General features: G+C 40.2%; 2 protein-coding genes across 9 annotated transcripts in view; both read right to left on the bottom strand.

Moving 5' to 3' along the window:
• ATE1 (arginyltransferase 1) overlaps positions 1-11,287 on the bottom strand; it is an 86,797-nt gene extending 75,510 nt beyond the window's left edge. For 2 of the 7 annotated variants that reach the window (XM_037399180.1, XM_037399182.1), the window contains exons 1-6: positions 11,145-11,286; positions 9,695-9,758; positions 9,290-9,352; positions 8,479-8,582; positions 7,390-7,662; positions 1,418-1,647 (exon numbers count right to left, since the gene is read on the bottom strand). In XM_037399180.1, coding sequence (XP_037255077.1) covers positions 1,418-1,647; positions 7,390-7,662; positions 8,479-8,582; positions 9,290-9,352; positions 9,695-9,758; positions 11,145-11,232 — 822 coding nt within the window. In that variant the 5' untranslated portion in view covers positions 11,233-11,286. Of the gene's footprint in view, positions 1-1,417; positions 1,648-7,389; positions 7,663-8,478; positions 8,583-9,289; positions 9,353-9,694; positions 9,759-10,751; positions 10,946-11,144 lie in introns of those variants that run through there. The other 5 variants (XM_037399183.1, XM_037399179.1, XM_037399184.1 and 2 more) reach the window with 5 other exon arrangements.
• A 725-nt stretch (positions 11,288-12,012) lies between these two features.
• On the bottom strand, positions 12,013-22,572 carry NSMCE4A (NSE4 homolog A, SMC5-SMC6 complex component). 2 transcript variants are annotated; one of them, XM_037399187.1, is made up of 11 exons: positions 21,926-22,572; positions 20,659-20,739; positions 19,940-20,070; positions 18,724-18,881; positions 16,773-16,872; positions 15,369-15,459; positions 14,814-14,908; positions 13,981-14,029; positions 13,162-13,253; positions 12,519-12,604; positions 12,013-12,182 (listed from the first exon to the last, which is right to left on the bottom strand). In XM_037399187.1, exons 1-10 carry the CDS (start codon positions 22,206-22,208, stop codon positions 12,524-12,526), a joined length of 1,161 nt encoding a protein of 386 aa, XP_037255084.1. In that variant the 5' UTR covers positions 22,209-22,572; the 3' UTR covers positions 12,013-12,182; positions 12,519-12,523. The 2 variants fall into 2 exon arrangements, with proteins under 2 accessions (XP_037255084.1, XP_037255083.1); XM_037399186.1 differs by lacking the exon at positions 12,013-12,182 and having other exon boundaries at positions 12,487-12,604; positions 21,926-22,571.
• Positions 22,573-22,938: the final 366 nt, after the last annotated feature.

The raw sequence follows: 22,938 nt of genomic DNA, 5'->3' as shown, positions 1-22,938 counted from the left end.
AACTCTAAATTAAGATAGCTAAAATGGCTACAGAAAAACTAAACAAATAGTTTTCAGGACATAACACCAATAAATGGTATGCAGATCAACATTTTAAAGAGATTTTCTGTACTTCTTAAAATCTTCTCTTGTAGTTTCACACTACACTGAAAAATATTTGAAAGACCTGTGCATTTGGAAGACTCTTATCTGTGCTTTTTATCTAAAGATTAGTTTTTATTCCAATTACCTCAAGGGGATTCCTTGTTATTTTTCAAATTGAAAGAGGGAGATGAAACAATGTTTCCATATTCAATTATGAGTTAACTGTAATAGGAAGTTGTCAGTCTTCCCCACCATCACCCTTACACACATGAAAATATATTTTAAAAAAATAAAAATCTATACATTAAAAATTATTCTTAGTAAAAATGACTGCTACCTAACCAAAAACAATGCTGTCACATGAGCAACAGTGCATGTCTTTTCAAGCATATTTAAGGACATGTTCATTTCAAAAAACACATAGTTTTCAGTATGGTTCTGTTTTTACAAATAACATTGGTTCCGATCTATTAAAAAAAAACCAAAACACCACACTTGACAGCCATAGTGAGGAGCAAAGACAATCTGGGAAAACACTGCTGGAATCATCCTCCTTCTAAGTCTACCCGCATCTTCTAAATGAAGATGTTCAGACAAAGCCATCACACTTCTGTTATACAACTTGTCAGAAAATCTGGACGAGTTAGTGAGACGGATCGATTTCATGGCTTCTTGTCAGTTATTCAGAGAATCTTTTAATTTTCAATACCATCATTGATAATCAGTAACTACAGGAAAATAGTTATATTCAAATAGTTTTCCAGCTTCCAGAAAAAATAAAAAGAAAAAAATGAGTTTATGATTAACAAATGTTAGAAAGTCCAAAAGTCTTCCAGATTACTGTCTCTATATTAATAATAGACTTAATGGCAACCAGTATAGTAAGCAAAATTTTCCACCATCACTTTTACTGCTTCCAAAGACATCAACACATACCAATGATGTTTATAAACAGCAGCTACCATCTTATCTGTTTAATTTTATGAACAGTTACTGCTTTTTTGTCAAGATTCATTAGCATAGATAGGTTAACTGTTTATATACTGCAGAACTAAATATTGAGTCTTTCTCATCATTCAACACTCAGTTAATTCAAAGTCTTTCATTTTCAAGTCAGACTGTATGAAATCAATTTGCAAGTTATTTTGGCAACTGTACTGAGCTCTGCTACGACTGACTGCAAGTGCCAGAGTACCCTCTTGTGGTTACACAGAGCTCAGCTGCACCATATATATTCCATAAAGTCACAGATACTAAACACCTAAGCATTTCAAAAACTCCTTAACCAGACTTTTCCTTAATTTGCTTCCAACAACAGTGAACAAGACATTACCTCTAACTTGTGTCGTGCATCATCAGGTAAAGAGACAAAAATGAAGTCTTCAATGGTTTTAGGCTGGTTTGTTTTAGATTTAGAGTTTTGCAAGAGGAAAACTTGATCTGCTTGAAGCTGAGAGCCTTCAATTGTGCACATCTGGTTCTGAAGGAGTTTCTGCAGTTTTCTTTCTTTCCTTATGTCCTTTGCTTTCCGACACGGTGGCTTGCTCAGATCAGCCCCTTTCCCTACAAGGGTACAGGCAAAGAATTAAACACCACATTTTGCACTACACATGGAATTATTACGTAATCACCAAAGAGAAATGGCTAAAGTCACCATTAATTGCAGACTGTGGTCTGAACATAACATGGTCTTCCACATTTACAACTACCGACAATGCCCGATGCCAAGCTAAGTTGCAACGATTCTTCCTCTACAGCTGTTTAAGGCAGCACTATAATATGGAAACACCTTGACCATGATTCCACCCCAGAGCCAAGGATATATTTAAAAACTAAAATGAAAAGACTTCCTGCTAAAGTCTGTCCTTAAATCATTCTGCCACATCCCCCTCTCGGAAACAAAGAAAAGCTCCTGTTTAATGTATGGTATGATGGTGTACTACATTCAAACAGCTACAGGATCAGCTTCAAACACCGAAAGGAGAAAAAACACAACCACAAAACCTTGCAGCCAAATTCACAGAGAATTATTCTACCACATTAAAAACTCAGGTGGCTAAACAACAGACTCCTGCAGAAAATACACCAAAAAAAGCATTTATTTTTTGTCACCTGGAATCCTTACGCACTATACAGAGCTACTGCCAATGCCAGTGCCATTCATCAGTGCCAATGCTACTAACATCATGGAACAGAAACTTAAAAGGCCACATAAGCTTACATCTTTGCTTAATATCACATTCAGACTGGTTTTATGAATTAATTCACTTTTATCAATTTGCTGCTATCTTTAACAGATCAACAATTCATAACGCTCTATTTCTGAAGTGTTATTTACTTAAAAGAGAAGTCAAACCTAGAAAACAAGTATCTCAGCATAGAAAATAGTACATATAAATATTAGAATAGTACACAGAACTATAGCATAGTGTAAGAACTTAGTTTTAAAGCAACACAAATCCAAAGACATGCACAAATGAAAACTGAAGTGGTCCAAACTCTTCAAGTAAGCGGCTAGATAATTTTATACGTTGGACACTGACACGAGATAAAGTGTCAAGATATGGGAATGCCAGTACTAGACAAATTAATACAGAATTTTTTCAAACCAATAAGATACCTAGTCCCCATGCTACCCTCTAAAGGCACTGAAAGGATGGTTACCAAACATAATCTACTTACAAGTAGCTATTTCCCTAGACAGCATGATTTTAATCGATACAGATTGTAAATCCATAAATTCAAATATGTAAAAATTACAAAAAGCAATAAACATTTTCTTAACACTTCCAGTTCTGCCAAAAATTTGTACATCATTGTTGGCTCTTCCATGTAGCACACACAAGTCACTGAACACCTACCTTGCTCCGGCTGAGCAAGAGCTCTATGAACCTGTTCCACTGCTGGAAGAAATAATAAATTTTCAAGGAATAGCTGTCTCAGCTTAGCAGCTGCTGTTCCAAGTTCCATACAGAGTGAAAGCTGTACTCAAAATGGCATAAGCAGCCAGCTAACGTAATACAATGTGACTCTAATTCTGTATCTTTTTATTACTTTTTAGGGCAGTGGTAGATGAGTTGGAGGCCAAAAAAGAGCCACAATATCAAAAATTTCAAAAAGAGAAGAAGAGAGGAAAAAACTAATCCCATACAGGGAAATGCAGTCATATCTTGCACAGAAGCAAAACTGTAATAAATATTTATGACAAATTGCTGAATAAGTCTTTTATGCCATCAGCTTTCTCCTGAACTCCACATATTTGCAAAAGATGCAGCGGCAAGTTTTGAAAGACTTACCTTTTCAAATGGGAAAGTACCCTGAACAGTACTTTCATTTGAAGCATTGGAAAGAAGATACGTTTACAAATCTGTTAATATTTATAACACATCAAGTGGAATCCAAACAGGCTAAGCGGTAGTTATTCCCTTAAATAATTATAATAAATAAATTCCTTTACTCCCTTAAAGGCCTGGAAATTACATGGAAATTGTTTTTTCCAGGATTCCCATGAAACAGTTACATCTTTCTTTCCTCCTCCTCAGCAGTAACTTATTAGCCAGAACTGACATTTTCCGTGTTCTCTACCCGCATCAGACCTTCTCATGGACAATGGGAACAGTGGTATCCTTCTGCAAACTAGAAACGGTGAAAGCACTGGTATTTAGAAAGCTCACTGGTGTGTTTAGAGTCACTTCAACTGTCAAGAATCACAGCCCTCAGAGCCGCTGCCTGCATCTTTCTTTACCAACAGATATATCACAAATTTGCAAAATACTTTATGCTGGGATAAACTTTTAAGTATCAGTAAGACTGTAAACCATTCTTTTTAATGTGCATACCACACAGAATTTACAGAGTTTATGAGGGCACTTCTGGGGCAAGTTAGTAGCAAGCTCTTCGTGGCTCACCCAGAGAAGTCCCAGGCTGGTTTCTCCACATAGACTCCAGGACAGCTGAAATTTGAGAGCATCTCAGGGACTTGACAAGGAGCCGATGCCACTTTGGCACTGTTAATACATCCTACGGTTGCACTAGCAAATTTTATGATCAAGTGTTCTTACCTCTCAGCTAAGGTTTTTTGAGTATTTGTTTCATCCATACATCTGAAATTATTCACCAGAAAGGAACAAATATTATGAGGAAATTACAGACACTATGTGACCTGTCTACAGGCAAACAAATCAGAGGAAGAGCTTATTTAAAATCCTCATGATACATTTGAAGAATGAGTACTTCATCCATACTGAGATCTGTTTCATGTCTCCTATCTTCTATAAGCTGTGTTACCAAGAAGAACTTCTTTAAAATGAATGTTCCTACAGACATAAGCAAACCTTCTTTTCTATCTGAAACTGTGCAGAAGCAGCCCATTATTTCTATAGGACAATGACCTTTTTTGTTTATAAAGGAATAAAAATGCAATTAAACAATCTTATTATGGAATAAGTCTAAGTTTTCCAAGATGAAAACTAAACATCTTTCTAGCTGGAAAATTTTAAACTAAATTTGACCTGTGACACCACTTACCCTAAAAAAAAAAATAAAAATTAAAGATCAGTAAGCTCTCTGATCCGTTTATTACTCACTTTTAAATTTCATTTAAAACCTCCAGAAAGACACACACTAATGAGTATTTCTCCTCTGTAAAACCTTTTTCCAAAACACAGCACAACATTTCAAGCTTTCTTTATCTCTATTTTCAGTATTTAAAGGTTTACCCAATGTTATTTCTAACATAACTGAAGACCATACCTCACCTTTTTCAAAACAATGGCAGGTTACACTCATAAGCTTTACCCAAGACTGCCATCTGCTGTCAATGTCCACTTAATTTGCTTTCCAAATTGAGTTTACATAACCCAAAGGTTTTCATTAATTATTTGCAAAACAAGAGGGTTTTGAAAATTTGCACAACAAATAGAAGTCATATAAACTATACAAGGGCTATAAAAGCTTTGACTGCATTTTATAAAATCAAAATATAAAATACAGTCTAAAAAATTCTGGAGTAGTTTTCCAGGAACATGTAACAGTACTGCTTTCGTGCAGCACTACTGGTTTTCTCATCAAGCATTTCTGAAAACCCTCCTTTTTGATCAGATGCAAAATTGCTTGTTAAGCTGGTGAAAATCTGATCCAATTTGAATGAGTGCTCATTAAGAAAAAAAAAAAAAAAACTATAGAAGGGGACAAATATCTTTGTAAATGACGTTCTCATAAATACCGGCACAACTTGTAATAGGTGAGTGAATTTAGGAATTAGTATGATGGATGTCCCAACACATGCAGAAGCTCTATAACATCCAGCCTCCGTTAGGATTTTAACTAACATCATACGCTATGCATTGGCCAATTGCAGCTCGGAAACTGCCCTTTATTTTTCTCGGCAGGCCATTGTAGAGGCTATGCTAAACTGAAAACACGATCTGTAAGACAAGGCTGCCTCACCTGCAACCTCTGGGCCATAAAGAGCCTGTCAGCAACCCTACCTTCTCTTCCAGTGCTGGCTGTTGGTGAAATTAATTGTTCTGCAATAATCCATCCACACCTTACCATCCTCCTTCCAGAAATCACACATGTCCCACAGGAACGTAGCCAGCTAAAAAGAGAAGCCATAGGAGAGGCAACTCGCAGCACTCTGAGCATATCCTGGCAGCAGTGGTTTCCAGTGCTACTTTTTTCCTCGGGGACCCTCCTCAAGGACTCCCCTGCACATGCAACAGGTATGACCACACCACACAGGGGATCACCCACCAGCTGCGACACAGTCTGCCCTGTCACAACAAGCTACACAAAAAGCTTAACACCATCGCAAGCAGATGTAGATTCCAGGTTCTCTTGCCACACAAAGGGGTACCACAACACCTATCACACACAAAAAATTACAGTCAGATGACTGACAATGAGATTACCTTTTTCTAGGGTAAAGATTTCATGATCAAATTCAGCCCAAAGGCAGCATTTCAGTATTGTAATTGTAAAGATTTCCAAAGCTTGACTGAGGGATAACTTCCATACTGAAAGAAGTGATCATACTATTAAAATCAGTATTATACTAAAAAATATGTTAAAAATGCCACCAATATTTCACGTACTTTTACACAAAAACTGTAGAAATGCTAAGCATTTACCTTCAGTCTTTAACGCAAGACCTGTAGCATTGTATAAATGCATAAGTAGTAAAGAAAGATTGCCTTACTTCTACATATTTACTGCACTTCCTTGCAGAAATGTAACATTAAGTCCACAGAATAAAAAATAAAAAAAAAAAAAAGGAGAAATTACTACATAATTTCATACCCTTCAGTGATAACTGTTCCTCTAATCTCAAGTTAGCCAAAATCTAAAACAAGGAAATCTCCCGAACAGATGAAAAAGCTCACCTAGAAAATGTCATTCTTCACAGAGGACCAGAAGAATCTGTACTTTTTTTTTTGTAAATCACCAGAAAGCTACACAGTTTCCTTTAAGCCTATGAAATACCAACATGACAACATACTGAACGTATTTCCAATGCCAGTTAGATCTGTGGCAAATAGTCTATGAAAGCACAAAAACCATAGTCTTAAACTAGCTATTCACAGGGGTGTATGCACAGGGTGTAAGCACTACAATTTGTATTCCAACAAGATGGCGTGCAGAAATGAAAAAATGTAAAGAACAATAATAGCTCAGGTGTTTTTCTTGGGTCTTAAACTCATCTCCCACTGCTGCACAGAGACAAGGTTAAGCCTTAACCTAACTCAGTCGCTAGCACTGCTGCAGCACCAGCCAGAGCTGTATCGAGCTCTGTCTTGCACAACCAGGGAGTTGATCCTTGATGATCCTTACAAGTCCCATTCAGCTTGAGAAATTCCGTGATTCTACAAGCCATACCTCAAGGTACTTAAAGCCTGAGTCACCACATCCTACAGAAGAAAGGGAAAGCTGGATATACCTCTTATTCTGCCCACAAATGTATCCCAAACTGGAAACTAGTGCCTATGTCTGATGAGATTCAACCACCTTGATCAATGTGACTGCAATCTAAATAGCTTACAGAAAACTACTTACTGAGAATACACATTTACAGCTGATAAAAAAAGAAAAGCAAGAATGAAGATCAATGCAACTTTCAGAAAAAAACTAAGAAAAGAAGTAACATGCAGTATCTCTCAATTTATACACTATAATTCCACAAATTGGGAAGAGTACAAGGAACAAAAAGAAACAATTATTGTTTTACTAGACAAGACAAAAACAAGGACTTCACCAACATGTGCAATCATGATAGTATATTCCAATTACCACAAGAAATTTGACTACCTGGCTTCGGTGGTGCAGGAACAATTTTAGCTGAACGTGATGGTTCTCCAAGGAGTGGTGTATCTTTATCTGCACTTATCTGAGGAAAACCTGATTCCACCTTCTGCACGTTCACCTCTTCTTTTGTTTCTCCTGCGTCCTCATCTTCATACTCTGCCCTCTCTGTGTGATCCACACTCAAGGGAGTCAGTTCAGACTGACTGACACGAGATTCACCTTTGTACGCAAAATCGCATGGGACCACATCCTCTATATGGGAATCCATAGGCTCTTCTGTAAATAATTACATGAGTGAATTTCTGTATATATAACACACAGCTCACACCTTGCACAATTAACATTTTACGGTAAATGAACTCATTTTCAATTTTACAACTGTTTTCCAACAGATAAAGTGACTGTGATAATCTGGAAACAGAAAGCTTCCTTTACAATCCTGAATTACTAGCACCAACTCATTCATGAGAACAGTTTTAACTTCTCCACTAAAACAGAGCAATTAATCTCATGCCATAACTACAAACAAACAACAACAACAGAGATACAAAAAACCTAGCGCGCGCGCACACACACACAAGAAGCAAATTATGATTCAGAACCAACGCAACAAGTTTCACCACAACTGAGAACAGCTACTTTTGGTGTTGGATAAACGGGGTGTAACTGTTCAATCACTTGGAAGAAAAACTCTCTTTTTCCTGCTTGCTCTTCCTTTTCTCTGCCACCCACTGTCCTGCTTAGTCCTCTCCAGATTATTGCTTTTATGACAGAGGTGAAAACAGGATCTAAACCTCTACAGCACCCAGCTAGAAAGTAAGCACGTACCTAGAAATGAAAAAGAAAATAAGCTGGTCTATGCAAAACGTAAGGAAATATATTCTTCAGAAGAGCAAGTCAGCTGCACGGTTTGGTCTCTGGGCTACACAGTGCTCTTGATGCAAAACAACAGTGTAAAGACACAACCTACGTGGACCTTTATAAAAGCGTCCATATAAACATATCGAAGTGTACCAGCCGTTCTATCAACCAAGTAGGTACGTCATCCTTTCAAATATCAACATTGGTTTTCAAACACTAAAAAATTCTTACCTTCACTCACTGCTTTCGAAACATCTCCCTTAGAAATAAATTTCAGCATTTTCTTCAGAACTTTCTTGTGAGATTTGGAAGTCTGAAAATGCAAAGCCTGGCACCTTAAAAAGAAAAAAATTATGACCACTTACTTTGTGAAAGATTTTTTCAGAAGCAAATGTTAAGGAACCGCTTGAAAAAGTTACACTGTATGTTTATTTTCTAATTATTTTTGCATTTCCCTATATTAAGTGGTCAAATATTTAATCAACATTTTTGAGTTAATAAAATCATTTTGTACCACACAATATCATTCTTTATTTAGTGTGTATATCAGGATAATCACTAAAATATGCTCAAGCACTGCATAAAAACGCTTTCCTAGGAGGCAAATACACTAGAATTCTTCAGTTACCTATTTTATAGATACAGCACTGACACTAACTAATAATACCAGAAAAGCATATTTAGAATGATTCATGCCTATTCAACTGACGGCCTCTCTTATTTGGGCTATTAAAGCGGTGTTTGTGGGACACAAACACACAGGTTCACCTGCAACCAGTGAACAAGACAGCAATCACAGAACTCTTGCTTTGGATTGCAACCCAGAAGCAAAAGGCAAGGGTACACACTCAGCTTACAGGAAAACATCACAGAGCCACTGATGCGCCTATGCACAAACACAACAGCATATACTGAGTACTCAAAGTACCATTTCAAGTTGATAAACTTTCCAAGTATTATGTATTTAAAGCAGGAAACACAACTGGTTCAACATATTTGAAGTGGTCAAATCACTTACAGTCATGTATTTTGAGCTTCTTACCTTATCGTGTATTGAGGACAACATGTTTGATTCATGATAGGTTTGTAGACGTATTTTCCACTTCTAAAAACAAGAATAAATATGTATTGATTTTTTGTTGCTTATACTACAAAATAAATGGAAGACAAACCTTTTTTGTTAAAATATCAAAATATTACATGATGAGTAACAAGTCTGAAGCAAGTTCTTCAGCTTTTTACTGCTACAGTAAAATACTCTCCTCCTAAAATAACGTATCTTCCTGTTCAACAGCATCACGTTACAAAAAGTGGCAGAGCAGTGGACAAATAGTTCCACTTCGATTAGTAATAGAAACTAGTTAACTGTTTCCACCGACTTAATTTTAAAACTGGACTCTAAATTGTATCTAAACAAGACAGCTTTGTATTTTCTTTTTAAATTTACCTTCGCCATCCTCTGTCTATGAGATCCTGGTAATCTTGAACTGTCATTGAATGTGCCCACATACCTGAAATAAATAATACAGTAACACACTTGACTGACCACAGTCGTGCTTGAAAATACAAGAAGTTCCACAGAAATATCACTGGAAATCTGAGCAGGTAATGGCAAATAGGTGTCCTTCAAGGATTTTTCCTTGGTATATTTGTAATTCTCACAAATTATCAAGTTCAACACCCACACTGAATATAAAAAGAAGCCACCATAACCAACATAAATCTTGGGATGCAACCAACTATATTGCTCTGGCTGTACAAATTAAAAGTTTATCTCCCCACCTGCTCTCTTTCCCAAAGATACACCAATCAAATAACATACAGTTGCTCCTTAATTTTGTTAAAATCATTCGGAAACACTGGGTGACAAGCCCAAGGTGGCACAGACCATTCCCAGGGACTCCTCAGAGAGCAACTGCCGGGGCAAACCCGGGCCCGCCACCTCCTCAGCGGGCAAGAGAACGCAGCCGGCTCCCCAGCAAAGGGGCTTAGGCCAGCCGTGTCTGGCCACAGCTTTAGGGCCGCGGGGCCGCGCCAGGCAGACACGCTCCGACCCAGGGATTAACCCGGGCGGCGCTGAGGCGGCGGGTCAGGCCGGGCAGCTGCACCTGAGGCGCCGCGCTGGGCTGAGCAAACGCCGAGGGGGAGAGCCCAGCCACAGCCCGCGCCAGCAGCAAGCACAGCGCTGCACCCTCCGCACAGCGCTCCCTCGTTTTTGACCGTTTGCCCTCAGAGCGGAGAAACACACCTACAAAAGCAGACCGGGACGGGAGGGCTCCCGGCACCGCCGCCGCCTCGCCCCGCGGGGCTCGGCGCCCCGCAAGCCCCCAGCGCCGGGCACCTTCCAGAGGGAAGGGCGGCTGCCCGCTGCCGGCGGACGCTACGGCCCCACCGCCGCCTTCACCCGCCGCCCGCAGGCCGCCCCCAGCCCCGGGGGCACCGGGGCGGCACGGCCCGGCCCGCCGCCGGCTGCCCTCAGAGCCCGCCCTGCCCTCGGGCCGCACCGTGGGAGAGGTTGCCGGTCTCGTTCTTGCAGTAGCCGCAGCGGTAGCCATCCTCTCCGCCGAAGTATTCGACGATGCTGGGAGAGCCGCCGGCCGCCGCCATCTCCCCCCGTGACCCCCGCGCCCCGCCACACCGCCCGGCTCAGGACAGCACCCTGCGCGCTGCCCCGGCCGGCCCGGAAACAGCCGCCGCCGCCATCTTTGCTACGGGCAGGGCACGGTCAGCGCCCACAGGAAACGGCGGCCCCGCCATGTTTGCGGCGGGCAGCTGCGGCGGCTTCCCCGCGCGCCCCGGCGAGCTCCCCCATCTTTAGTGAGGGCGGCCGCGCTGCCCCGCTCCCGGGCGCGGCTGCCGCCGCAGGGGCGCGGCCCGCCTCGCCGCCTCCCGCTTACCGGCGGAGACCTTGCCGCGCTCCGAGGCGCAGTAGCCGCAGCGGTAGCCCTCCTTCCAGCCCTTGTACTCCACCACTGCGGCAGGCATCGCGCCCGGCGGCCCCGCTCGCCGCCGCCTCCCTGCGCTGCAGCGCCCCGCCGGGACCGAGCAGGGGGGGAGGCCGCCGCCCCCCGCGGTGCCGCCTGTCCCCCGGCCGAGGCCGCCGCCCGCCTGCCGGATTTGCATGAACGCACAGCCCGCAGTTCTGTTGCTGGTGACCGAAGATGGTCACAGTGTTGCCACAAACCCTCAGAGCCCGGGCACGTTTTGTCACCCCCCAGAAACATGCCCTAACGGCGGATACCTGCTACCCTCAGCTGCTTGAATCAGAAATCCTACCCAGTGTTAAAAGGAAGGAAGAAATCCTAAAAAAACCTCCAGAGACAGTGGTCCTCCGAGGAGCAAAAGGAGGAGTTACCATCAGTAACCGCGACCAAGTCGCCAAACTCAAGCCTTTTATTTCCAGAAAAGAACAGAAAGACAGCATCCATTTGTCCCGCAGCACCCAAGATCATCTAGGTAACAAGACTAAACATCTCTGCCGTGACAACCATTGAAATTCCACCTGCAGGCTGCTGTTGGGGAGAGACGGGATGAAAGAAGGGGGATAGCATTTCCTTTTCGTGAAAGCTTTGAAGTGTCAGTAAACTTCACATAAAGTAGTAAACTAAGCCATAATAAATAGAAAGTATATGGTAATAACCCTGTGATGGGTATAAACAACACAGCTCAAAATGTTCCAATAAAAATAAATTTAATTTTACAACATATACATATAAAAACTTCTCTGAATGAAACACTAACATATTTTCTTTAAGGCACCTAGGGGAAAGAAAACAAGAAAAGGCAATTAAGAAATTAAGATGTGGAACTTACCAAAGAAGTGTTACAATACAAGAACTGAATCCTGTTGTTGAAAGGCTTTTAGAGGGAACCAGGCTGTCTCCCCTTCCTGCTTCCCTACGCCCTTCTTCAGATTACTCCATTAACAACACTGGCTGTCAGTAGGTTAAATAGTACAAAAACTAAGCTATGACTCCACATAGCATCGCATTCCATGTTCAAGTATAAAGTTCCAAAAATTAACTGAAGCATATCACTTAACTGACCATCAAATGTAAAAATAAAGTGGTTTTTTTTCAGTTAATCGCTGCATACGTTTCATTCCATGAAGAGATCAAGAATTCAGAAACGCTTCAGACATTACACAATTACCTGCTTATAGTTTTTCTACATTTTTTTAAGTCACAGGTAGTTTCCCTGCAGTTCTTTCACATGCATAAAGAAGTCAGACACTGTATACTTATTTTGTTTGATTTATTAGAAGAACTTACTTGAATTAAGCTGTGTCCATATCATCTTCATTTTTAAGAGGAGAGCTAATCATGGGTTCTGTTATTTCATATGTTTCTACAATTTCCTGGTGAGAAATGACAGGAGTGAGTACGCAAGTTACAGGAGCTGAACTATTTCAATTTAACTGCAGTTACCACCAGGTAGTAGTCAAAGTCTCTCATACTAAAGTACTATTTCAAATTACCAAGTTTCTTCTGCACATTCTAAGCAAGGGACAAAGGAGGAGAGTTTCTTGTGCTAAAAACTACTTTTTGTGTAAGATTTTATCACAAACAGCGAGGAAACTGTATGGAGAACTTCCCCTCTAGAAGCAAGTATCATATATAAGGGCAGAAACAGAATCCATATTTATGCAGCGCTCATATAAAACAGTAAAGGCAAATCACTGCCCAACTTAAAAGCACTGAAACTGAACAGGCTTCAAGGATCAAAGATAAAATTGCTATCCCAATTCTCAGTTTTCTTGCAGTTAAAAGCACAGATTTGTGATTGTTCTGGAACCCATAAAATTAAATGTAGTGATGATATATACAGGAACACCTATCCTCATCGGAGTACATAACAACATAGCTCCCTGATGTGTTCTTACACTTAAGGGGAAAAAAAATTGAAGTATTATACCTTCCATTCTTGATGGTTCAGAGATATGACAACCTGGTTCCGTTCTCCAGCACCACCATCACCCTCCCTTCGCTCACTGTCTTTTGACGGCTCTGTTCAAAATACAGCATTTTCATAACCTTTACAGCTGTAAAGTCACTTTCCTCCAGGAACACAAATGTTTCACAAAAGGCAAATAAATTGTATATGCTCCACTAAGTTAGTTTCTATCAATAGCCTGTACCATGTATTAAAGAAACTTCTTTAGTCTTCCTCCTAAAAATATATGAACTAACATTTCTCAGAGTCCCAGGAAGACCCAAGTACTTAATCTTTCATGGAATCTCGCCAAAGTCTTAATTCCATTGACATTCTGCGGGAAGACCTCATATATTATATACATATATATATACATATATATACACACATATACACATCTCCTTTTCAACCGTTTTGAAGTTGCAGCACTCCCCAACTCAGGCAAAGGAGACTTCTTACACACAAAAATATCTTTTCTCAGCAAAGCATAACAATGTTCATATTCTTATTAGCAAAAATATCCCATAAAAGGAAGGGTAATAACCTTTTATTTCTATCAATAGAATTAATTTTTATAGATCAGCATAATGGCCTTTTCCTATATTTTGATATTTAAAGAAAGTCCATCCTTTCAGTTCCTCTCATACACCTCTTCACACCTTCAAATACATTCACTGCATATCCCCAAATCTCTACTTTTGCAGCTAAAAACATAGCTCAAACTTTGTGAACACTTAAGATGTAGCTACTTTCCAATGTTGTAACAAAAAACAATCACAGTCTTTTAAAATTAGATCTTACCTATTATTGGTAATTTATCATCATCCAACTTTAATCTTGCAAAACCATCCTAAAAGACAATAGGATTTAAAGTTTCAGAAATTAGAGCCATCTAATTAGGACAGTGCACTGAGATTTCCTATTTTTAACATAATATATTAGATAATCATAAACAGGTACATATATTGATAAAGAATCTTAATTGGCATACCAAATCAGAAAAATTATTTATATATTGCACTTATTCATAAAGCATGCAGCTGATACAGGACAGTTGGCAACTGCTGGATTATAAAAAAAATGTTTTATTAAAAAATCATTATTATTCATTAAGTATACTTGAGTTAACCCTTCATAATCACATCACTCTTCACTACAAACCTAAGTTTAGTCAAAATATATCTGTAAGTTTTTCTGTTTTCCCAAATTCATTTTACTTATCAGACCAACTATGTATAGCTGGATATGCAAATCTACAGACTCAACAAGAACATAAAACACTGCACTGACACACTTTCCTACAACCTCAGTAACTCTTCAGTACTCTGTGAGCACTCTTCTACACTAAAATGTAAGCTAGAATCCCTTTTCAAAAAGTGTATTAACAACAAAAGTTTCACTATTGTTTTGTTGGTAAATTGATTGTAGTAGAAAAATCTTATTTAAAAAGATTAGTCTGTCAACTCTTTTCTATTCATTTACCAAATTATCATACACTGTGTGTTGAAAACAAATTAGGATTCCTAACATTTGAATCCTAATCTGTCAATATTAAAGCCATAAAAACAACGAATCCATATTTATAGATAATTCCAGTATCTAAAATAAGATTTCAAGAACATGTCATGCCTTACCCTTATAATGAAGGACACATGAAAGATGTTTTCCACAGTGCGTGGAAATGATTTTGGATCAATCACAAGATCAAAGAAGGAAATGGGCGTATCAGCTAGAGAAGCAGAAATGGGTTTGTTAAAAAAAAAAACCACAGGTGGTATTCACAGAGCCAGTTACGTAAACAAACACTTAACTCCTTTTAAAAGCTAACAATGTTTATGTCAACTAAGTTACATTGTTGAATTCCTAGTTGCCTACACAAACAAAATGTCTAGAGCATATTTCCTTCCACCTTTTGCCACACACATATACATACGTTACGACTATTTATTGCCTTCTAAAAAATGGCATGCTGTAATAAGAGGGAGAGTAGGATTTAAATTTATTTTGCAATCAAACAGCAACTGACCAGTGTTCATTAAAAAATACAGTCAGCGTATATCCCTTAACATAAGGATTTTTACTTGCAAACTCCACCTAATTTTGTAGTTTAACCACTCTTAACTGTAGAATATTAACAGTATTTATCTTCTCAAATTAATGCTTTAAAAGCTTAGTTGAATCATACTTACGATCATTTTTAAAATGAGTTTGCAATAATCCCAAGATCCTCTCTACTTCTTTTTCTGTAGCTTCCTGATGAGACTCCTCCATTTTTTTTAACTGGAAAAAAGAAACAGTTTCACCTCAACTAACCACTGTTTTAAGACATAACACAAAAGATAATTTTGTCCTCTATGCCACACATGCACAGTTACAGACACACTTATGTAAGCATTAGACAACTTCCAAAGTGCTTTAGGAATGAATTCCCACCTTACAATATGAAACTGAAAGGCCACAGTTTTTGTGGTTTGGGCCTATTTACAGGTCTATGCTTACCTTCCAATAGTTCTGTGGAACTGGGTTACCCCTAGTGGTACAGTCTATGAGTTTACTGAAGAAGTTAACTTGCAAGCATAGAAGGGCGGGTTATTAAGATCTTTAACTTTTTTCCAGAAAAGACACCTAAGTTGACACGTAAGAAACATCATGGCATGAAGTTTGACATGGTCAAAGGACACAACTATTGCCATTTTACAGATTTGTTCATTGCCTGCAAAGCAGGGTACTCCAATCATCCTTCAAGTACTATAATCAGTTCAGTTTTCAAGTACAATCTTCAGGAATCCGTTTGCTATTCCTGTTAGCTAACACTTCCCCTTTGACCACCTTACAATAAAGCAAACTACAGGAACTTTCACACGTAATGATGTATCTAACACAGATTAACACGTGTGCTGGTGTTGACCTAAGCAAACCACAAAGAGCAGTCACTTCTGGAAACAACTCTGGCAAACCCTCCAGCTCCTCTTCCCCCCAGTACAAATTTTATCAGAATAATTTCTATCACTATTTGGATTATTATGAAGTAGGATGTATTTAAAAAGGCATACTCAACATTTTGCCTTATGTCCTGGCATTATCTGCCAGAGGTTCCCTGTAACAATGTGGCTTATTCTTTCAAAGTTTCAAATGTAAGCTTTCCTGTAAGTGTTCTCGGGCTTTTGCCTTTCTGCCAGAGTAAGACAGAGAACATAAGGAAACGGAAACAGGGAAGAGCTCATTAGTTTGATGCTGTTAACCACATTTCTGTGCAAATGCCACACACTGTTAAACACTCTTCAAATAAAGGTTGAAAACATGCTAATGTAGAGAAGTGGGGGTTTTAGTTTCCTTTCAAAACAATGACATCAGAACAAATGAGCTAATTTGAACTTGGAAAAAACCCATCAGTCTGTAAATCCTATCTCCTTCCACTCGCTGAGAAACTGCACTCCATATAAATCAAGAAGCCTGATAATGAAGTCTGAATCCTTTAGTACTACACAGTTCGTAACTACAAAACCCAAAACAACACAAACAGAAAAAGTCAGAAGTCAATTGCAGTAATTACACCATAACAAATAATTAATCAAGATACCACTTCTACAAACCTGAGCAGGCATTGCCCGTTTCTCTTCTCCTCCAGTAGTCTTTTTCTGCCTCTCAATCCGTTGCCTTGGTACAGGAGGATCAGACTTGAAAGATCCCAACCTAATCAAAATAAAGAGAACACATATGTGGAAATACATTTTACATTATATGCTAAGAAATCTATATACTGAGCAGTTGATCGCCTGATAAAGTATAAAGAAATGACTGATAGCTAAAAATAAAGCCTCATCACATTTAGAGACTTCTGTAAACAACCATCCCCAAAAGTTGCTCCCAATATAAGTTGGCAGCCTCATACCAGAATTATCAACAGAGGTATAAAATTTGATGCAATTAATCCAAGTGATTTTATTTCTTTCGAACTGAAAACTTTAAATCTACTTCTCTTTAGTGAAGAAATGAAACAAAGAATATGGTTCATATCCTCCAATATCTCTCTTTGAATTTATTACGAATTTTTCTGTCTGAAAACTCTCTCCGTACAATATTTACCTCTTTTTCATCTATTGTTTAGTTTCTATAAGCTCAGGTTTGCAGTAAGCTCTTTTAAAAAATAATCCACAAATTTTTAAAACACAGCCTATCAATAGAACATTCAGTACACTAAAAAGAGATCCAACATTTCTCACTAAACAATGTGAATGTAATATACGTGCTAGATTTAGGCACTTTCTTGAAGTGCTCACCTCTCTTCATTGACTATACAAGGAACCCAGGCTCCTAACTTGCCTTGCCTTGGATCTCCACCAAGTTAGGTGCCTAAAGGAGAGAGGGTGAATTGAGATTCAATCCAAGTTAGTTCAGCAGGTACCCAAAAATTCTGCAGCACATTTTTCCCTACCTTGGATGAGTTGCAACTGCTCAATTTCAGAAGTCATGGCCTTATCTTGGGGAAAAAACAAAACTCAGGCCTCAGATAATCATAGGTAGAGTCAAAAATAAGTAGGTCTTTTCCTAAACTGAGAACTACACTTTATTATTTAAAATTAATGCTTTGCAAATATTCACATAACCTCCATCAAAAGAAGCTCATCATTACTTAAGATGTCAAAATGCAACTAATGCGAAAAGTCTTTCTTGCAGCCAGTTTTATCTTAAGATCATAAAAGTAATCAGAAAATATACTTATCGTTTAGAGCTTACAGCTTGAAAGTGCAAACAGAAGTTTGAAATATCTCAGTTAGCTATCCAGCATTAAATATCTGCTATCCAACATGATATCATCATCAAAAATGATGAAATTACTATAGTCAGGAGCTTTCTTAAAATTACAGTGATATGCATTTAGGGGTGGAACCAGTTTAAAAGCATAGACAACTGAATAATATTCTATCAGCTCTACTGTTGATAATTAAATTGAAGTAGATCCTGCTATTGTAGGCTGACTTTGAGAGATTTAAATTGGAGTGTTGTCTATAAGCCAGGTGACCAAGGGTCATTTGATAGCAAATAAAAAGGCTCCTACTAAGTGGGTTGCCTAGGCATAAGGACAGGTGATGCTGATTCTGCATAAGGCCACTTGCCAGAAATCAGGCAATTTCTTCTGAAGGCAGAGTCAGAAAACAACACTGTAAAAGGCAACCCATTAACACAGACATACAAGAATTGTTGGGTCTTTTCATGATAATAGAGTCATCATGTAAAAGACATAGACCCTGATGGACTGACCTTCCATAACTGTCTGGAAAAGAGAAAAAAAATCTCTATCCATAATTCTGGCTGCAGATTGTAGCCAAGCCAATTCAAAATCAAAGAGAGAAATATTATAAAATATTTTGGAGACAAGTAGTTCACTGTACCATAATAATAAACACCACACAAAAGTTCTTGTTGACATGACAATCTGCGACCTAAGATTAAACTCTACTGAAGCCCAGGGCATTAAAAATAAGAATCCATTAAGACCACTAGCTTTTGCTGCAGTAAATACAATTTCTTAAATAAACTTACATATAGTGAAAAGAAGGTGCTCTTCTAAAGTACTGTTCTGCTTCTGCTCCCAGTTTATGCCAGGCATTACAAGCTAAATAGCCACCTGAAATGTCCTCACAATCAGAATCACCATCATTCTCTTCTTTTTCTATGCGGTTTATACCCATGAAGGTTAGCTACAAAAGGAAAAAGCTGCAATGAAAATTCACTTAAAAGAAATACTAGTAGCTACATTAATGATGAAATACAGTATTATGGTGTTTATCCTGCAAGATTAATATTTAATATCACTGCATAAGAACCTTGACTTTCCTGAAGATACTGTGCAAACAGAAGAACACTCACATACAGACTTGCTGTGTTCAGCAAACAATGAAATAAAGAGCTATAGGTAAATAAAACTGCCTGCATTCCAAGAGAATTTCAAGGATGTATGAAGTAGCAAAGCATTACTTAAATTGCACTATAAAACTAAGATGTCTCACAGTTTCTGAACACCACACACACACACGCACTTTTCCAGGAAACCCAGCTCCTCAAATACCAAAACACAACTTATTTGGCCCAACTCCAAATCCACCAATCCTGACTTCCCCTGGAAAAACTTCAATAAGGCAACTGAACTGGATGTTGTTTTTATATTGCAGAGCTCTAGACTTGACCAAAGACTCCTTACTAATCTGCTGTAACATCAGAGAAAATTTTTGGCAGGGAGTCTGCTTCAAAGCTGTTCTGAACTGACTCTTCCACCCAGTCACAATAGAGACACAAAACTTGTCAAGTCTGAAGACACACAAGTGATCCAAGCTCCCATTGCATGTCAGTGACACCATGCCTTAAGAATCCAAAAACATATAAAACTGCAGACAGGATAAAGAAACTACTTAGGTTTTGGGAAACTACAAAACAGCGAGTATAAAAAAAGTGCACAAGACTACCTTAAGAGCATGAACCAACTGAACAGTGATAAAAGCATCAGCAACACAACACAATGGGCAAGATGTCTGCATTTTAAGTTAGATTTTCCCCTACGCATACTGAAAATGCTTAATACATAGTTTAAAACTATTAACAACATTAACCAGAAAGTTATTCACAGAAATCAATAGGAAAATTTTAAAATTCCTTCAGAACTGTTATGTGTTGGCTGATAATATTTTTTTTTCTCTGATTCTGTAACAAATAGGGCAAACCTCCAGCAAAATTGTTGATAAATTCAGAGCCTGGAACTTACCAAGTCTTCCGCAAATGCTAGTGAATCAAATGCCGTCATCCCAAAGTGCAACTCACTGGCCTTCTCCTTTCCTAGATTTGATGCTAAGACAAGAAATTGGGCATCCAGCGCAGCCTCTCGTGCACAGGAAACTGTTACAGAAAAGATTTTATGTATTTAAAATTTACTCTATTTATTAATTATGTATAAAAAATTTAGCATACAGACTATCCTTGGTATAAAGCTTCGTAGCTCATATTATTGCAATGACCCCTAACACACTCATACATAATCCTTACAATATTTTCATTAAAAAAAAAATGGAGCAAAAAGGAGAGGATGACACTTGCAAAGGCAAGCATGGAAAAGTAACATGTTATCTTAACCAATAAAATGTGTATTTCATTGATATATTTTCCACCGCTCCAAGAGAAATCAACCTCTCTACACTGATATCTTTTATATGTAGTACTTACATATATTGTTCTAGTCAGGATAAAGCAAGGAGTATTTCTAAGTGCAAACAAACACTAATGATACTTCATGTCTCATATCAACTTATTCAAACAATTCCTCTTCAACTAAACATATCTATTTCAAGTTATACTTTAATAATTCTGACAAAGTACTTGGAACAACTTTATTCTCTTGTCCTTTTTTTGTTTATAAGGCATTATCGCCTCACTCTTGGCCAGCTTTCAAGCAAAGACCTCTAATGAGGACCACAGAATTTGTTTTACCTGCACTAAACAGTTTATTGGCTTCTTCCAAAGCTTCTGTCAGTCTGTTGCTTTTTGAACTCAGCATATCCTCACGATTTTCTGGGAAGGGACACAAATGCAATGCTGAATTACTTAAATACAGAAGCATCGAGAAATACATACTTACACCTTAATCAAAACTGGCTGGTTCATAGCCCATCGCACACACAAAAATACCCAATATAGTTATAGTACATTAATTGCAAGATTATGTAGGCTCTATTTTTATTAATGCTTATGCATGAACTCAGTTTAAACTCATCATTTTCCATTTACTTCAATGGAATAAGATTTATATGCTCAAACTTATGCTAGCATATCCCAGATTCCTCTTGGTTCCAGTAAAGCATCTCTATCTGTGTCAGAGCAGCTACCAGATACCATGGTTTTCTGCATGTTATTCATCTTACAAGTTATTAAAGACTTCCATGAAAGAAACAAATGAGCCCCCACCAAGCATGCATGTTTGCTTTCCAAAGATCACCATGTCAGTTACATGCAACAGCGTACATAACAAGGCTTTCAGATGTTCAGTTCAGCACCACTTGTAAGGTCATATACCATACTCTATGCACTAACACACCACTGTAGTTCTGCATAAACACAGTCTGCATCACCCATAAACTGCATTGTATTCTCTCGTAAAGAAAACCCTACAAATTTAGCAAACATGCAGAAAACAACATGCTGCTGAACTTGGCAGTGCTTACTCAACTAACCATTGTTACGCTTTCATAAGAAAGGCAGCACACTCCAAACATACAAAGGAAAAGTACTGACACACCCATCTAGAGAAGTGCTAAAAATCCATTAGCACTTGCTGTAAAGCCTAAGAATAACTTTCTGGTCCGGGCAGATACTGGTACCTGCAGTTTGAAATGAAAGCTCAAACACCATGCAGCAAAATTTAAAGGCTTTCAGTGTATCTCCAAGGCTGACACTGCTCCGCTGCATCAATGCGATTATATATGCTACATATGGGTAAATCCCTCATAGCCTTGCTGCCCCTGGGCATGCAAATACTTCCCGGGAAACAAATTGCGACCTAACTACTGGCCCAAAAATTCAACACAGTCCAAGGAACTTGGAGTTCCCACGAAAGCTTTAGGAGTTCCTCACCCAACACGGCCAGGTTACCAGCCTAGCACCTAAACGACCGCCACAGCACCCACTCTTGGCCCCCAGACAAAGCCGGCCCCCACAGCATGCTGCATCGCCCCTGAAGGGAGCTGCACCCCGGGCTTACGCTGCACGCTGTAGATGAGCTCCCGGTACTGGTTCCGGATCATCCTCCTCCTGCGTTCATCGCCGGCGCCCTCGGCGCTGCCCGGCTGCCCGGGCTCGTCTTCCGCCACCTCGGGTTCCCTGCCCTCCTCCCCGGAGGCCTGCGGGCGGTGCCGGCCCGACAGCCGCTGCTGTTTGCGCTGGGGCACGGCACCGTTGCGCGAAGTGGACGGCAACGAGAGGCGGTCGCAGCCCGCGCCCGAGCTCCGCGAGGAGAGATCACCGCTTCCACCCGCCTCCGACATCGCTGGTCGGCGCCCTGGGCCCTCACGAGCCACCGCGGAAGAGGCGCGGCAGGCCGGCGCCCCGGGAGGCCGCCGCCCCGGCAGCCCAGCCCCGCAGGAGGCACCGAGGGCGCCAAGACGCCGGCTACCGGTTGCGACGGCGGCTCGAGAGGGCCAAACCCACGGGGCGGGCCCGGGGCCGGCACGGCACGGCACGGCACGCTCCCCTCCCCTCCGCAGCAGGCGCTGCTGCTGCCGCGGCCGCCCCGTGGAGGTCGCTGCCGGGACGTGAGACCAGCAGAGCCCGCGGTGCCTGACAGGGCGGCAGTTCCCTGCCCAGGCGGCCAGGGCCACTTCCTCAGGGCGGGCCGGCTGCCGCTCTCTGAGGCAAAAGGGCGGGAATGCAGCAGTGGGCGGGCCGGCCGCCACCCTCTGAGGTAAAAGGGCGGGAACGCAGCAGTGGGCGGGCCGGCCGCCGCCCTCTGAGGTAAAAGGGCGGGAACGCAGCAGTCGGCGGGCCGGCCGCCGCTCTCTGAGGCAAAAGGGCGGGAACGCAGCAGTGGGCGGGCCGCGTCGAGGCCCTGCTCTCAGCCCACTATCTGGTCCTTGGCTCGTCCGAAAACAAATTGCGCCTGCGTAAATCGTTTCGAATAAAGGTCTATTCACGCATGTTCGAGACTTGGCTTTTCACCTCTTGGATGAAGCAGGTTTTCTGCTTTTAAAAAGCTGAGCAGGAAAGTCCTACCACTTT

This window comes from Falco rusticolus, chromosome 9 (genome assembly GCF_015220075.1).
Source record: "Falco rusticolus isolate bFalRus1 chromosome 9, bFalRus1.pri, whole genome shotgun sequence".
Classification (NCBI taxonomy): Eukaryota; Metazoa; Chordata; class Aves; order Falconiformes; family Falconidae; genus Falco; species Falco rusticolus.
The sequence above is the reverse complement of the archived record's forward strand: the minus strand, read 5'-3'. Positions and strand labels throughout refer to the sequence as shown.